The sequence below is a fragment of the Neopsephotus bourkii genome, unplaced genomic scaffold (assembly GCF_033783945.1).
Source record: "Neopsephotus bourkii isolate Nb327-2 ecotype Australia unplaced genomic scaffold, CSIRO-AGI_Nbou_v1 NB_744, whole genome shotgun sequence".
Classification (NCBI taxonomy): Eukaryota; Metazoa; Chordata; class Aves; order Psittaciformes; family Psittacidae; genus Neopsephotus; species Neopsephotus bourkii.
In genome coordinates, this window is record NW_026901242.1 from 270,261 (window position 1) to 287,644 (window position 17,384).

The 17,384-nt window shown below is 40.0% G+C and overlaps 1 protein-coding gene across 2 annotated transcripts in view; it reads left to right on the forward strand.

The window, feature by feature from the left end:
• The window catches only part of NPR3 (natriuretic peptide receptor 3), a 40,791-nt gene that overhangs the window by 22,437 nt on the left and 970 nt on the right, over positions 1-17,384 (forward strand). Inside the window, exons 4-7 of one of the 2 annotated variants that reach the window (XM_061354728.1) lie at positions 6,283-6,418; positions 10,214-10,308; positions 13,462-13,597; positions 15,007-15,094. In XM_061354728.1, the coding sequence (XP_061210712.1) occupies positions 6,283-6,418; positions 10,214-10,308; positions 13,462-13,597; positions 15,007-15,094 (455 nt within the window). The remainder of the gene's footprint in view (positions 1-6,282; positions 6,419-10,213; positions 10,309-13,461; positions 13,598-15,006; positions 15,095-17,384) is intronic. The other variant, XM_061354729.1, reaches the window with a different exon arrangement.

Sequence of the window (17,384 nt, forward strand, 5' to 3'; positions counted from 1 at the left end):
AGGAGGATGAGGTGCAAGAGCAAAAGCTGACTTTGCGGTTAGCTTTCTTTCATGGACAATAAAATAACCTTCACTGACAAAATGCCTTAACTCCCTGAAACTGGCAGCCTTTTTAAAGTAAATCCCAGATATCAATTGTTTTCTTTTTATTAATTTGTTTCAGCAGACCAGTTTGTGGTTGGCTTCTGGTCCACAGCTGGCTTTAAAGTGGATAGGAGTTTGTCACTAGAGGAATTTGAGTCCCTTTGAAGTAAGGATCCTCTTGCCTAGGTGGAGCAAAGGTTTGGCATGCCCAGGGTGCACATCAGTTCATGTACCAGCTGGTCAGATGGATGGCTGAACAGTCCAGTCAGGCAAAAGCATAGCCTTAACTTAAGAAAAAGGGCTTAGCTGTGGCAGAGTGTCTTTGTGTCCAAAGGGGTAGCAGGAATCTTTCTATGCATCTTGTCTCTCATATGAGGATGGAGGTGGGCAGCTGATGGGCTGTGACTTCTGCTTGCTCTCCAGATGTAATTAATTGCCCTATTTTTTTCTGCCTAAACCTTCTCTCTTAACTTGCACTTCAGTTGCAAAATCCTCATGCTGAGGCCACGTTGCCTGGGGTACAGAGTACATAAGTGGAAGCTCCTGTCTGCGCTTAGCATTACGGCTGTACCGATGAATACTAGTGAGAAGATAAACACGAGCAGGCAGCCTTGTTGGAAAAATCCTCAAAGTTGAAGGGAAGTGATGTCTTGTTTGACTGCAGTGCTGAATTTGTAAGCTTTGATTTTAAAGTAGACTATAAATCTTGGTTTGCAGAATTCATATAAGAAAGTCATGTGCTCCCCTATAAGAAAAGTCTCCTACAGGTTTCCACATATACACCATCTCCCTGTAAAAGATTAAATTGGCGCAATAGGATTTGAATTAATCTCTCTTAAATATGTACAATGTTTGCTTGTTATATAATATCTCTTTACAGTGGGGGATGCTCATCCTTTTTTTCTAGGGAGAGAAAACCAGCCCCAGATAGTGAATGAGATTTGGGATCGTTATCTGTTGTTTAGAAAACCAGGTCCTCAGCTCTGGCCTCATGTTCTTGAGCAGGTGCCAGCTTATGTATTTGTGTATTTATAGAGAGTTGATATCAGTGAATACAGTGAGAGGCTGTCCTTGGCTTCAGCTGCATTGGCCAGAATTTGGCATAGTGCCCTATGTTCTTTTTGAGTTGTGAATTAAATATTGAGGAAATGGTTTTCTCTGGAGAACGCATGTGTTTCTATTATTTTTCTCCTTCCCTTCCTGTTTCTTTGAACCACTGAGGTCCAGCTCCATCAGGGAAGCAGTCTGGTCAGGGAAGTGAACAGGCTGTATTTTTAGTATTAGGCATCTAAACATACAGCTTTGATTAACTGTTTTACAGCTTTATCTGTCTTTCCAGTTGCTGGACTGGTATCACAGTGATGTGATCTCTGTGGAAACAGGTTGGGTTATATATCCATGTCTGTGGGCACCCCAAGATACACTGTTAATGACATCTGGCTGTGGGTGAATCCTGTGGCTTTGCATTTGTTATACTTGGGAGTCCTAGGAATCTCAATCCCAATGCCAGGGAGTGGCTGTTATCCATAAGTGAGGTTTAGGAACAGTATGAATTTCTGTTGCATAGTGGCGTAAGAAAATCACGTGAGGATCCAAGGAGCTGGACAGTAAATTAATGAGAGCTGTAACAATCCTGTTATGTCCTGATGGTAACACACAGGGTGATATGTGGTAGTATTATGGCAATAGGTCTAAAAAATAATTGCAAAAGCTGAATCTGGACACACATTACTGGTTTGAAATGCACTTCACGTATTCACAGGTAATGCTCAGATGTAAGGATATTCTCCTCTTGGCTTCACTTTCTCAATCTTGCTTCCACCTGGAGTTTCTCACTGAGTTTATGCAAACTAAAAGTAACAGAAAACAAAAACTATGTTACCTTGAGCATCATATCAAGTATGTGAATTGGTAAGATTTTTGAAAGAAGTGCATACACCCTATGCAGTGTCCCAGGATCCTAACTTTTGATTAACTGATTTTTTTTTATTAACTGATTTTGGTTGGGACTGTAGTTTGACAACTTGAAAATCACTGCAGATGTAATGGGAAGTATATGCAGAGACTGAGTTGGGGAGTGTTTGTTGTGTGCTTTTGCAGTACAAAAAAAGTGATGATAGTCTTCCCCACCTAGCACAGAAGTGGTATGAATTGCTGTGATTTAGAGCTGGGCAGTTCCAGACAGAACAGAATAAGCTAGTAATACTTAACAGTCAGTGGGCTGGATATGGAAAATTATGGGTCCTGAATAGCTGTAGCTTGGCCGTCTTCCATGTTGGTAGTATTCTGTATTGCTGCGTATGCTGTTAACACCTTGGTATATATGAATAGTGTGGTCATACTATAGCTGCCTGGGGAACTGTAACTTCGAACTGTGTAAAGTTTATTCATGTGATTGCCACAGAGAGGGTTTTTTTCTGACAAAAAAAAAGGCTAATTAGAGTAGAAAAGTAGGAAAATCAAAGGTGCAAATAAGTGCTCATCTCTTCCTACTATGCAATTAGCTTACCTGCTTTTTAGTTATGTGGTATCTTGAACTGGACGTGAAAGTAATATGGAAGATACCTCAGCAGGGAAGGTTTCCACATACTTGTACTTGCAGTCTCCAAGGATGTTCAGCAAACATGGCAGCTCTACTTGTATTGGTGATGATGGACACTGAGGAGTGGCTCTGCTGTGCAGTTAATGTCAGGGACAGAAACAGCTTAGTAGAAGTGACATGCGAATTGTGATCACAGCATTTGGAGCTAAGTTCACACTAGTAATTAAAAAACCAGAATAAATCAAAATGGAAACTACTATAATAAAAACTTCTGCTTTTTATTAGAGCTTAACTAAAAGAACTGTTAATTATGTACAAGATTAGTAGATCTTTAATAGCTTTTATAATCTGTTTAGTTTTGTCCTGAGGGCTCTGTGATGTTGAATCACACATTATTAATTACTATGGAGACCTTCAAGTAAACTATGAAGACACGTTCACATTTATTCTCATCCCTGTTTTGAGCTTTTATGGAACATTTTACTTTTTCTAGCCCTTTTTAACCTTTTTCTTGCAACAAAGGAAGGATGGGGGTTTTTTTTGTAATTATTTATTCTTACCATGAGATACTCTAAAATTCAAAGCTACACAAGGCAGAAAGTATGAAAATTGTTGGTTTGGGTCTTAGCCTGTTTATCTTTCCTATAGGACTGAACGTAGAACAGAAGCTATGTTAAAATAATAATAATAAATTAATAAAAAAAAAAAGGAAATCCTTCATATCAGTGAGGTATATGAGGTATCATTAACAGAGCTAATGTTGTCCAGAAAGGAAGTCCTGTGATTGTATGGCTTGGGAAACTTCTACTAAGTCAGGAGCGGTATCAGTTGGAGCAAATTTTGCACTCTTTTTACCCAGAGGATCTTTTGTAGACAGTCACAGGCTGCAGAGTGAATGTAAACAAGCTCTAGACAGGTGGAAAATGGTACAAAGACAGGGCAATCCCTTCAGAATTATCTGCAGCTCTTACTTTGCACTGTAATATTCCTCCCGTCTTCACTGTTTTCTCCTTTTGTAGGTTAGAGCAGTCCTACACAGCATGCAACCCATTCTCTGTGTAGGATCGTGGCAACTTCTAAATGATCAGGCAAGGTGAGATGCAGGAAAACATTATGCCCTTCATGGTATCCTGTGTCCTATTTCAAGAACTGGTGCTTGAGCATGTTCCTGGAATAATGTTAAAAGCAGACAGTGTGCTCAACATACAGTTTGGCTGGAGAGTGTAGGTGCAGTCTCACCTGCAGACAGTGGATATTACTCCTTTAGAAGATGTGAAATGGCACAAAATGCCAGAAGTTTCACCTCCCTTGACAATGTAAGATAAAGTGCTGGGGTTTGTGTGTGAGGAACTGGGAAGTGGCACAGCTGATCTCATGATTTTCTAATGTGATTTTTCATATGTAACGTTAGGGATTTTAGCCAGGAGTCAAGGCAAGGGGCTCTGGCTATAACCTCCTACGCTGCCAAGTGAGTTTTGATGGGGCTTATCTGGCAAATCTGCAGTGTCTGCAGGAGGGTTTTCAGGCTGGTGGCATCTGTAGATTTCAGATGGAGCAAATTAGCTGACAAAATAGGTTTTGAAGGCTGCCGTGTTACACTAAGAGGTCTTTGCCATGGACAAAGGAAGTGACAAATAGCTTTCCTTGAAATAGATGCCAGGCACAAGCTGTAAATCAGCCAGCAGGGAGGTAGAGCAACTAGAGAGACTTAATTTCACTCCTGGGAGAATGAGTGTCACATGAAGAAAGCCTGTTTGATCATCCGCAGGCCACTTGGACTCAAGTGCTGGCACATAAAGCAGTTGTCGAGCTTTGTGGTTTCTTGGTTTGGTTTTTTTTTTTTCAGTTCTGAAAAGTTAAACCCCCCACTGGCAAAGCCTGCCCCAGTGTGCACTCTGTCCATCAGCTCTTGTTATTTCACTGAAAGCCTGATTTTCACCTCCTCTTTCATGCCTACTCCTTAGGTTAAAGCAACTGCAGCTGCTTCTTAGTTTTTGGCTGTCAGACTGAGCTGAGCTGTTCTGTGCCCTATAGCACTGTGGGCTCTTCCTCTAAACTGGTAGTGCGTTTTCTCAATAAAACAAAGGTTGGAGTTATCTAAAAGTCAAATTTTAAATATCAGAGCAATGTAAACTTTTGTATTATCAGTGAGTAATTCTGAAATTCTCCTAAATGTTGGCAGCTGGTTTAACAGTGAAGGAATGTCTTGTGTGTAATTACATTACCAGGGGCTTGGTTAGTTCAGCTTAGCCAATCAACTATGTAATACTTTTTATCTATGCAGCAGTTATTTACTTAACTGGCTACACATTTTTATCTTTTAACATTGTTAATGTCCAGCTAAGACTGTCAGAGTATCACTTTATTTACCAACATTTTAAATTGTTTAAAAACATAGAGGTGAAAGATAAGGTAAATGTTTCTGCTATCCAGAAGATTTGTAGAAGTGGGTCGTTCACTGGAAACAGCAGTAAGAGACCCCATAATGTATAATTGTTGATTATGTCTTTGCTAGGATGTCAGGAGCTTTTCCATTATTATGCAACTCTGAGTGAATGGAAACACCTTTCTTGCAGCTGAAAAGATAATTCATTCTGAATTACTGTGCATCAAGCCAGGGTGCATTGCACTACTGAGATGTGAGTTGCTGCTTACAGAAGAGGAGTAGCTGTGCTACTCAAGCCATCTCTGTCTGCTCGTGCTGATGGGTCTCCATTTGAACTGAGCTCCTAAAATAAATCTTGCTTCATCACTGAAGCACACCAGGCTTCTGTGAACAAACCCGAAGTGTTTCTGCAGCACTCTGCTTTTAAGTGTTGATGTTATTCACTGTGATGTAGACCAAAAGCTGTAGGTTGCCTGCACAGACTCATGGGAAGCAGTCCTGGTTGGCAGCAGTCTTCTTTTATATTAGGGTTATAAAGCAACATCTCATTCATTTCATGTCACTTACTGAAAAAACTGTAAAAGACAGGAAACTGTTCCCCTGGCAGTTCCAGAGAACGCATTGCTGTAGAGGGTAAGTAGTTTCCTCCATTGCTCATTTGCTAGTGGAGAGATGCTCAGCTGAATAATGGCCAGATATGGAAGTGGTAATCATTAAACAAGCAAATCCATCAGTTGCGCTCTCCAAAAAAAACCATGGCAGAACACACTTCCCAATCCTGAGAGGTGCTAAGTCCTCTGTGCAGCAGGAGGAATATATGCTTGGTGCTGTGGGCTGAGAGTGCTCAGCACCTTACAGAATCTCACATGGTCAGCTGCAGAATTTGTGCATCTGGCCGTGGGAACTGTGATCTGCAGATTTCTCCCGTATCTGCAGAGCTATTCAGACACAACATTAAAGTGTGATGTGAATGTTCAGAATAACAGATAGTGGTTAACTGTTTTTAAAAATGAGTCAAAACTTGCTATTTTCCTCCTGGATTTGGGGGGCTTTCGGGGGTTTTTGGTGTTTTGTTTTGTGTTTGTTTTTTTGTGGTTTTTTTTTTTTGAGACACATTCTTTTGTGTTCTAGCAGTTGAGAAAATAATCTGAATCTGTCATAATGGTTAATTTAAATATTCCCTCTAGTTATTAAATTCCATAAGGAAGAAAATTTTTTTGTGTGTCAACTGCCATTGCTTTTTTCTTTTCTTTTTTTTTTTTTTTTTTAGGTGAACATGTTTGTGGAAGGATTCCATGATGCTATTCTTCTTTATGCTCTAGCTTTGCAGGAAGTCCTGAAGTTTGGTTTCAGTAAGAAAGATGGTGAAAAAATTGTTCAGCAAACACGAAACAGAACATATGAAGGTAAGAGTTAATACAGAATTCCAGCTTTCAGAGTCAAAAAAATTCAGGTATTTATTGTGTGCAGAGTAAGGACCCATGCCTACTCCATTCTCAAATGAGAGGGAAATAACCATATGAAACTGCATACATCTTGAAGGCTAGCTCACATACCTCCCCCGTCTGACTTTCTTCTGCACCACCCCTTCAGGTCTTACTCAGTTCAAAAAACTCCTAACAATTTAATGACCCTCATTGATGTTGTAAAGAAATACCAGTGATTTTCTCAGGCTCCTTCTTTGTTTTTGAAAAGATTACAGCTGCTCACTTTACTCATATGCATCTACTAGCTCTGAGATTGCCTCATTTTTTCCATTTGACTTTTTTATCTTAAAAGCCTAGGAACAGATAGAAGGAAGCAGGTGCCAGGTTTTTTTGTTTCCTGACAGGACTCCTTTGGGCCCCTGAAGCATGTTCCCCCAGCCTTCTTTCAGGAGCTGAGCCTATTATCTCAGAGGCAGCAGCTGAACAGCACTCTGCCTTTCTGTACCTAATCCTGTAGGTTGCGATTCCACAGTGCAGCTGGCACTTGCATGTCACCCTGCTGATGCAAGGTGATGGAAGTGCTTTTGCCAGGTAGGAGTCATCATAGAGAAACTGAGTATTACTGGATTAATCAGTCATATCTTAGAATATTGCTGTTTATCTCTTAGAATACTCCAGTGTTCTGGTGTAGGATTGGCAAGATTTCCTATGGAAATACCTAAGAGAAGGAGACATTTCCACTAGATAAGGAATGAATGATACATTTGGATATGCAAGGAAAACTTCAGGAATGAGGTTCTCTGCTCTAAGGGCACACTGGACCTAGTGGAGGAAGGCATGAAGTATAGCAGCTCTCCCCTCTTCTGTTGTCAATTTTTGTCCTGAACACAAGGCAGAAGGGTCCCCAGGGCAGCTTAAGGCAACACAAGGGATTGCTTTAAGTTGTTCTGGTTGCAGTCATCCCATAAGGAGCCCTGCACCAGATGCAGACTGTCCTTGATGTCCTAGTACCTCCCTTTGCATCCATGGTTTCCCAAAACACACTGTTTTAACAGAAGGAATCAGATGTCTAAGGATTTGCCTTGATGTTTGCTTATCTTGTGTATGGACAGATGCCTCAGCACAGCCTTTCTGTGCTTTCTGTTCTCTAGGAAGCCACCAGCAGGTGTGTCCATGCAAGACTTCAGCAGTACCATGTGCTCCATGCAGGCTACATGGTTGATTCTCACATCTTTCTTGTAAATCCAACCAGGGAGGAAAAAATGTTTTCTTTCCCCATTTGTGAAAACCAGTTTGTTGTTGCTGGCTGACCTGTCACACCTACTCTGAAAATGTAGCTGTCATGTTGAGCCTTGAGGGTGCAGTTTAAAAAGTCAAAATGCCATGTAAGTCACATGCCATCTCTTCTCTGTGGCAGTACTTTGCTGGACATAATTTACAAGGATAAAACTGATTTTGAAAGAGACCTTTAACTCGATGTCTTGCAAGCCAGTCCTTTTAGGAAAATGTTGCCCCTTTATTCTGCCTTTAACCCCCTCTCTGAAGTTGATGCAGCATCTTTGAGTATGGTCCATATGTTCATCCACCAGGTTCTACTGCAGGACTGAAGCTTTATAATTCACTTAAACTTTTGCAGGCCTTGATGATGAGAATTCCAGTTTCATTAATTACATTAATTTAACTGGTGATAATAAGATATTTGGTTGCCAGGGCACCTCCTTTTGCAGCCAGCTCTGAATAGGTCACCCATCACAACTCTAATAGAATGTGCATGCTGTTTCCTGCAGTGTCTGGAGTCTGCCAGCCACAACTGCATGGACAACATCATGTGTTTAGGAAAGGATAAGGCTGAGGTGACCAAAGGATTTCTTACTGTTAGGGCTGCTAGGGACATCCTGGTATAATTCCAGGGCAAGTTTTGTGGAGAATATTTTCTATTTATTGGCATTTCCTCTGAAAAAGTAGCAAAATTTTCTGTATGTACCTGTCTAACAGAACGAAAAAAGAGTTGAGGTAAAATCCTTTCACCTTCATCCAAACACAGTTCTTCATTCAGGTTGTTTCAAAATTTCTTAAGTATGTTATGGAGGAACATTGCAGGAAATGTTGACATTTCAAACTTTGTAGTTTGTTTTGGATGGAAAAGTTAAAAATTAGTCTATCCCATTAAAAAAATGCATAGGAATTCTGAGTTTCAGTCAATTTAATACCTACTTCTAAAAACTGAGTTTTAGCTTTCTAAACCAGGAAGGATCCAGAATCCAAATTTCTAGGATGTTGCAGCTTATCATAGTGGCCTCTTCCAGTGCTTTCACAGACAAGTGGTTTTTATACCCATTCTGTTTTCCTGCAGTAATCAAATTGGGAATTGTTTGGTAACTGTATTGTAATGAAACAGATGCTCAACTCTCTTGATTATTTCTCAATAATCTTTTGGTGACCATTGTGTGTTTTGAAGATCACATTTAAGTTTAAACATTCCTAATATCAGTACATGGGAACAGAGACAGATAAATAGAGGTGTGTTAATCTGTTGCGTGTTTACTATCATCAGATATGTTGAGGGGAATTTATAATCTGACTGCATTTCTGACCACTCTCTCTTCTGATGTACAATCACTGAGAATTTGATTCTCTACTGCTTTGTGCCTGGTGTGGTCATGAAGTTGGTGTCATGTGGATGTATAATGATGTGTGTTTGATTTGCACTGGTGTAAATGTGTAAGTCTGGTGCCAGGCAGTGGAGGATCACCTTTTGGATTACCTAAGGAGATAAAGCGTATCAACAAAGGCTTACAGTGTCTTCATCATAGTTAATTGCTAGTGTGTAATGGATTTGAAGAACCTGTTTGACTTGCAGCGTAAGAGATTGGAGCCATGCTTTTTATACACAAGGGCCTACACTGAAAGAAGTAGTTCAGGCTGAATACAAGGAAGTGTTTATTCACCATGCCCATTGGAACAAGTTGCTCTAGCGAGGTTGTGCAGTTGCCATCCTTGGGTGTTTTGAAGACTAGATAAAACCCCTGAGCATCTTCCTATTCTGACCTTCTGGCTGACCTTGCTCTTAGTGGGAGGTTGGACTCAAGACCTCATTAAGTCCTTTCAAACTTGAGTTACCCTATCTCTGTGATTCCCAGTTTTCCTAAAGTTTCCTAGAACTTGTAACGGAAGAAAGTGAACTGGGTGGGGGGGTGTTGTCTAAAAATATAAAATAAACAGCACCATATTATGAAGTTAATCCTATGTAACTGAATGCAGGACGTAAACATAGTGCACATGGTGCTTCTTCTCCATGCCACCTCCAGTATCCCATCAGATGCAGACAACACTGGATTGGCTTTATGGGTGCACCAACCCCTTTAGTCTGTGGGGTGTAGGGCTGTGCCCCCGTGTTCTCTGCCACACATGAGCTGGACTTTCCTTACTGAGGCATCATTAGGTATTTCATGGTTAGGCTTTCTGTAAATAATTCACATTAAATCTATTTGTTTTTTATTCTTGCATGCTGGCTTTTGGATTAGATTTTTCTCACGTATTCCCTAAACAGCCTCACACATTTGATATTTAAAAAGGAGAAATGTTAAGAATTCAGGAATGCAGACATTGGGATGAAATTACAATTTCTTTTGGAATGCCAGCAAAAATGCTGGGAGACTGATGAGGTTTCCTGTCCTATCGGTCTGTAAAAACCTGTCCACTTGTTTTGTTGTTTTCCTTGGAGAGGCTCAGTATTTTAATTAATTTTCTAATTCCTCACATGCCATTCTGTAGGCATTGCAGGGCAGGTGTCCATTGATGCCAATGGAGACAGATATGGGGATTTCTCTGTGATTGGAATGACGGACCCAGAGGCAGGCATACAGGAGGTAAGGAAACAAACACTGTTGCAGTTCGCCACTGATGAATTAGCCAATGTAATACCACATGATATCATCTGTTTACTTGGTGAACATTTGCTTATTTAATATGCAATTTAAAATGGTATTGTTTAATTTTATCAACCAGGAGACCAAATCCTTTCTGTAAAATAACTGTCTTGAATTAGTTATCCTAAGGCTTTTTAAATTTTCTTAACTTCCTTTCTTTAACAAGACATCTTTCTTCACATGATGCTAGAGCCTTTAAAATTTAGAAGGTGAAATCCTAGAAGCTAGCTAAGCACTGGTAAATTCTGAATATGGGAAATCGTTTAAAATGAGCAGGGCTTTTTATTCACTGGTAAGAAGGGAGGTTAACCTTATAGCAACAGGGCTGCACAAATGACCCTGTTGTATGAGCACAGTGAGTTACAGGTATTTTAATCTTACCCTGTGGTCTACTATAGGCAGGAGTGCAGACCTTGCCTCACCTTGTCTATCAAGCAGCAAGACCTGAGTGTCTTGTTTTCGATGTTTAAGAGACATTTTAATCAGCTCCACATACACCGTGTGGGTTATTCCACTGGATGCAGGAGGAGTGGAAGCAGTCAGAGAGTAAAAAAACAGTCTATGAGAAACAGGACCAGCTGCACATAGAGAATAACACGACTGGCTTGAGTTTGTTAATACATGCATTGCCCTAACTCCAGCTGCAGCGTAGAGCTTCTGTTAGTTGCAGTGTCAGCATCTAGGTAAGCTTTGCTGGCCTCCCCTGTTTCATCAGTCTCAACCATACAGCAGCAGCAAGTCTGAGCTTGGCATTTCTGTATGTGGAATCCAGTGAAGTTATAATGTTCCTGTCTGTGCTGCAGCAGAGAAAAGACTCAAGAAGCCTTTTTAAAAGCATCAGGATGTGTGGTGTGTTTTTATGTATTTTAGTGTGTAAAAGTAACTGAAAAACTACAGCAGCAGACTGCAGACACTCCAGAGGATAGGAGTAGTCATCATTAACTGAAGCTAGGAGTACAGTTTGATTAGGATAACTTTGAACTACTTGTAACTCCTCTGTTCGCCCCGTTAGCTCTTTCTTTCATCTATCAATATAATCCCCCTGTCCTACCCTTCCTTCCATTGCTCTTTCACTCACAATTTAAACTATCATTTATTTTTTGATGTTACATTTCTTCTTTTACCATATTGCTCATTTTAACTTCCCTCTGTTTTGTATGTGATGTATATAAATCTACAATATACAATAATATAAATTAACATATTTTACATGCGGTTACTTACTACTTGTGTCTGCTATATTCGTTTCTACCCTTATGCCTCACACTAAAAACATTGTTTCTTCCATGTCTTGTTTTATTAATTTTGCCAATTTTTTGTGTGTTTGTATGAGGTGTTTCTTAGCTGAACTGAGCCAGATGAATGGGTATTTGGGCAGAGCTGATTTTCCAAGTTCATTCACAGAGTTTAAAGCTAGAAGAAAACACTAGATGACCTAGTTTGAACTCTGCCGGCAGGTTTCTTGCTGATGTATGAAGCCCTGTAATTTACATGTGATGAAAGCTCACACTGTAACAGGCATTGTTTTTCATTTGTAGACACTGAAAGAACAGGGACTGCCTTGCTTGCTCCCTCGATGTTTGTTCCACTATTTAGCTACACTTGCTCTTTAAAGATATATATCCTACTTCTGATCTGAACCTGTTTGGTGGCTGCTTATAACTATTTGGTCTTCTTAAGCCTTTCTGCATGCTTTCCTATTTAGCAAGCCGTGCTGGTAGAGAACTCTCCCACTCCTGTTTGATAAATCAAACAGTCTCTTACTGAACAGTCTGCTGCCTACAAATGGTCTCAGAGGTTTCTTCCCTTTACTTTTTCCAGTTCACTGAATTTGCCTTTATTGTTGAACAAATGTTTTAAAAAGGTCTTCTAAGGATTTATCTTCCATAGCAAAACTAAGTAAGTTATTTAGTGTGAAATCTGCCTTTCTGTACATAACCCAGGCAAACGTTATCTCAGAACTCCTTTCAAAATCAAGTTTAGGTGAAAGATTTGAACAGGCTGTCGGTAGCTTGAATTATAAACTTTGTGTATTAATAGATGTTCTTTATCCATGGTAGAAACACTATGAGTAGAAATACATCCTTCTACCATTGTTTCTGACTACTTCAGTGTCATGATAATTGACTTACTACTGTACCTGGTTTTTTTTTTTAACTATTTTCCAGTGACTGACCTAGCATAATTCAGTCCTGCAGGCTTTGCAGTAGACCCAACATACATTATTTTGGGTAAATCCTGGATTTACTGTTGAGGACAGGACTGAAATTCTAAAGTATCTTGGTGAATTGGTATGAAATAATAGCCTATTCTACCAGAATAATAAGCATGAAAGTCCCTTTCTATGTAGATGTCAACAACTGTATAAATAAAAGGTGGAGAATGACAGGCTCCATCATAGTTCTTCAAAAGATTCAAAGATTTTAGCTGAACTTGATCAAGTACCTGCAGATCCTTGCAAAACATATAAGTCCAGGCTGGAGTGTGTAGTCAGGAGCCTCAGTACATTTGAAATGGTATTTTCACTTAGCTGGGTGACAGTCCTGATCACTCAACCCACTATGGAGCAATTGAAGAAAGCACAGGGAGAGCAGGAAGAGTATTCAGAGGGTTAAAAACCGCTGTGTGAACTGGGTTTAAATAGAAGAGAAGCCTAAAGGCACACCAGATAGGATACTGTGAGTATGTAAAGCAGTGTTTCAGAAAGCAAGTCTGTCCACTGGCAGTTCACTAAGTAGGGATAGATAATTGAAACAAGGGTGATTTAGGTTACCTTAGGAAAAAACACTGACAGTAAGGATAGCTAAATTCCAGAATAATTGCCTACAGGAATTGTCAAGTCTCCATCTCTGAATGCTTTTAAGAACAGGTTAGATAAACATCTGTCAGGAATGCTTTTGTTCAACTGATCCTGCCCCGGGGCAAGGCATACACTGCATAACCTCCTACAGACCCCTTCAGCCTGGTTCTTTGTGATTCAACATCCTGCACAGCCATCCAAGTGAGTGATGCTGCTCTCCTGTTTAGTTTTACTTTCCTAAATTGGTTGGAAAATCTTTTCATTCTTTTTTTTTTTTTTTTTTTTTCCCATAGGTGATCGGGGACTACTATGGAAAGCAGGGGCGTTTTGAAATTCGGCCAAATGTGAAATATCCTTGGAACCATGGCAGGCTGCGACTAGATGAAAGCCGGGTTTCAGAGCACACAAACAACACACCATGTAAATCATGTAAGTTTAGTGACTTAATGCGTCTGCCCAGGCTGTCAGAGAGAGGAATCCATGTGGTGATGCAACATAATGGGACATACTGAATTCGTTAGCACAGTTGTCCTGTTGAGACATCATGACTAAGTCTTTGCTGACTGTTGGGGAAGTTAAGGTCTGGCAGCTGTGGGTAATATGTGGTCTGAATTGCTTCCCTGAATTTTAACGTGACAGTAATCATGATGCACAGTCCAGGGCCCTGGAGACTTTAGGACTTTCCAGGGACTAAAATCTCTTTTAGCCAGAAATCTAAAATCTGTTTTAGCCAAAAAGAAGGACATAACTGAAACCTCAAATAAAGCATAACCATACTGATAATTAGCAGCTGGGAAGGGAGTGTTGATGGGAGTAGTGCTCTTCCAGTGCAGAATGATTTTCAGTGCTATTGAGAGGGCACTGTGAGTGGCCAGCAGACTGAGAAGAAGTGAAGTCTGTGAATCCAGAAGGCTGTGACTACTGTCGACAGAGAAGGTGCCCTTGTTTTGCAGTATACTGACTTTGCAGATCATATTGTAGTGAGCAGGATGTTCCAGGGAGATAAGGGTAGGAAGATACTGGTGCCTCAGTGGGTAAGAGTGGTCTCAGCTATCCACAGGAAACAAATTGCTGGTGCTGCAGTGACAAGGTATCTGCAGCCTGACAATTCTTCAGTTCCTGAAAAACCTGCGTGTATGTACATACTGTAGAGGCTGTTTCCAGCCCACATCCTTTCTGCTTAGCATGCTGTAGCTGTGCGCCTTTTTCCACACATCCTGATGTACAGAGAAAATTGCCTTGCACTTTACAGAGTAACAGTCCCTACGTGGGCTCCCCACCAGCCAGTGTACTTCTTGCTCTCCCTCTGCTGAGATTTGAAGCAAGGCAAAGCTCATACAGGTTTAACTTGAAACAACATAGGTTCAGAGGAAATAAATAAATTGAGGAACTACTGGATAATCATACATTTATTTTAATAAACCTGGGTGATAGAGGGTTATGATGCTAAGTGAAATGAGTTTGTTTCTGTTATAATCACTCAGGGCATATTAAGTGCTGATTCCCATTATGTGCGTCACTGTAATCCCAGTCTGTGTTATGATTCAGACGAAGTTGTCCAGACCAGTTTGCTAACAACATTCCTGTGCATCACATCTCTAGAACTGTGTCTTCATCTGACACTGATCTTCAGGACTTAACCCCAGAAGAGCAAGGACAAAAAATAAACATGCAGAAACTGGAACTAAGAAAAAGGTTCCCATGGAGTCCTGAGCTCTGAAAAGCTTTTGTATTATCTGATGTTGATCATTCATTTCCTAGTTGTGTGTATTTTCCAATATGCAAATGCAGATAGTTCTCAATATGAACCCTGATTGTTTATTTTTTGCCTTTTCAAGCAGGTGGTCTAGGAGAATCAGCAGTCACAGGAATAGTTGTGGGGGCCTTGCTCGGAGCAGGATTGCTAATGGCTTTTTACTTTTTCAGGTTAGTCCAATTCTTTGAAAGTTCTGTGAATTCTTATTTCAAAGCCTCTTAGCTCCTGGCAGCACATCCTTGATGAGAGACAGGGAGGCACCATAATAATCTGTGGTGAAATTCCCACCAAAACAGCACACTTGGACTGTCCTTTTGTGTATATCCAGATCATTTTTTTAACTCAAGGCCTCATCACAGTATCACAGTATCACAATATGTTAGAGATTGGAAGGGACCTCAAAAGATCATCTAGTCCAATCCCCCTGCCGGAGCAGGAACACCTAGATAAGGTTACACAGGAACGTGTCCAGGCGGGTCTTGAATGTCTCCAAAGAAGGAGATTCCACAACCTCCCTGGGCAGCCTGTTCCAGTGTTCCGTCACCCTCACTGAGAAGAAGTTTCTTCTCAGGTTTAAGTGGAACCTCTTGTGTTCCAATTTGTACCCAAACCCGTAACCATCCCGTAACCACTTACATCTCTGAGTAACTTTGCTTGTGGAAGTAATTCCAATTAGTTCTAGTCATTCACAGTTGCTTTAGTAAAGCACCCTGACCTCAAAAGCTGCTTTTGGTACTTCTTGCCAGCTCAATTGTGCAGGCTGTGGTTGTGCAAAGGATTTATATCACTTGCCTGGTACCATGCTTAGTTTTTCAGTATTGAGCAGAATTGTCCTGGAGGCTAGAAAGAGATTTCTGTTCTGGTATAACAGAGAATTTGGATTTCAAAGCTGTGCATTTAACTTAATAAGCTGAGGTCAGTGCAGGGTGATCACTTAAGTAAAAGAGTTATTTCACAGCTCTTCAACAAATCTCAAGACTTAGGAGCTGATCCTATACTGACAGAATAATTTAGTTATACATGTTCAGTATATTATATGTACTATAATTTATCCTTTTATGCTATGGAAAAGGAGAATAAAATTAACCTCTGCATATAAGAATTAACTCATTCAATCCAATAAAAATATTTGTTTATAAAAGAACATTAACAAAATGAAAGAAAGCAAAAAATGCTTCAATTCACCACACATTTCCAGGGTTTTGAAGGGCCCAGAACCATGGTTATTCATCAGGTACTTACAACTAAAATTCTGCAGTGTGATTTAATTCTTATATGTGTTTGGTGCTTATATAATATGTTGTTTGAAAGAAGATAAGTTAGCCAAGACTGATTAAAGACTCTTTTTAAAAGAAAATACAAGTCTGTCTTTATATTGTATGACATCAGAGGTACTTGAATCTTTTATAAACTCTTAATCTGAGATGACTATTTTGAGCTGTGTTTTTTATCATTACTGATATTGAGGACGGAATTGGTGTGTGAGGACATGAAATGAGGCTAAAGATATATCTTGGGTTGAAGGAAGCCTTGGGTACTCTGTCAGATACATCTTCATGTATGAGACACCGAAAGACACATGGGAGAATTTCACCCCGGACATCTGATTGCACTTACTGAAAGCAAGTACAGGGACAACCCTCTAATTGCACCATTAGAGTAAACGTATGAAATCTACCATATGAAGATGTATAGGTCAGATTTTCAGAAAATGTAGGTCTAGCAATTGTGTGCCTGGCAGTAAGTTGTACCTGCAGATTCAATACCTTTCAAACTATATATCTTCTGGTTACATCTCATTTGGATCTGTAATTACCACAACCAAGCATTCAAACTTGGCATACAAGCTTTCTGTCTTCACAAGCAGAGCTGTATGCATTTGGGGCTGTACTAATGCCTTTTGGAAAAATTGGTCCTGAAAATGAGTAGAACCATAAATGCATGAAATATAGATAGGAATCTTCTTAATGATTTTGGGGATACTAAAGGGGAAACTGAAAAGCAGACAGAGGGCTTGTTTGACGTATAAAGTAACATAACAGAATTCTTCAAAAGGCCCTAGAGGAAGACACACAGGAAAAACTGTTTCTGATGCATGAGCAATTGTATTTATTTCTTATCTACCCTCTACATCCCTTTTCTTAATTCATCATACTACCTCCTCCTCTGACATTACAAACATAGTAGCTTTCTCAGAGGGAGAAGGGAGGATTAGTTAGTTAATATACAGTTCCAGTGAGAAATGCAACTGGATAGTCAGATCTCTTGTTTGAACTATGCATAAAGTGCTCCCCCACCCCTGTTACTGGAAAGAAATTTGGCTTTGATCAATACAAAGCAGTGATGTGACACAGTTCACATGACACTAGATCAGAAGTGTTCAAAGAAGAAAATGTCTGTGTCTTGGTGCTTTGAGACTACTGTGTAGAAATTAGCAGCATTCTTGAGCCTGGGTAAAAT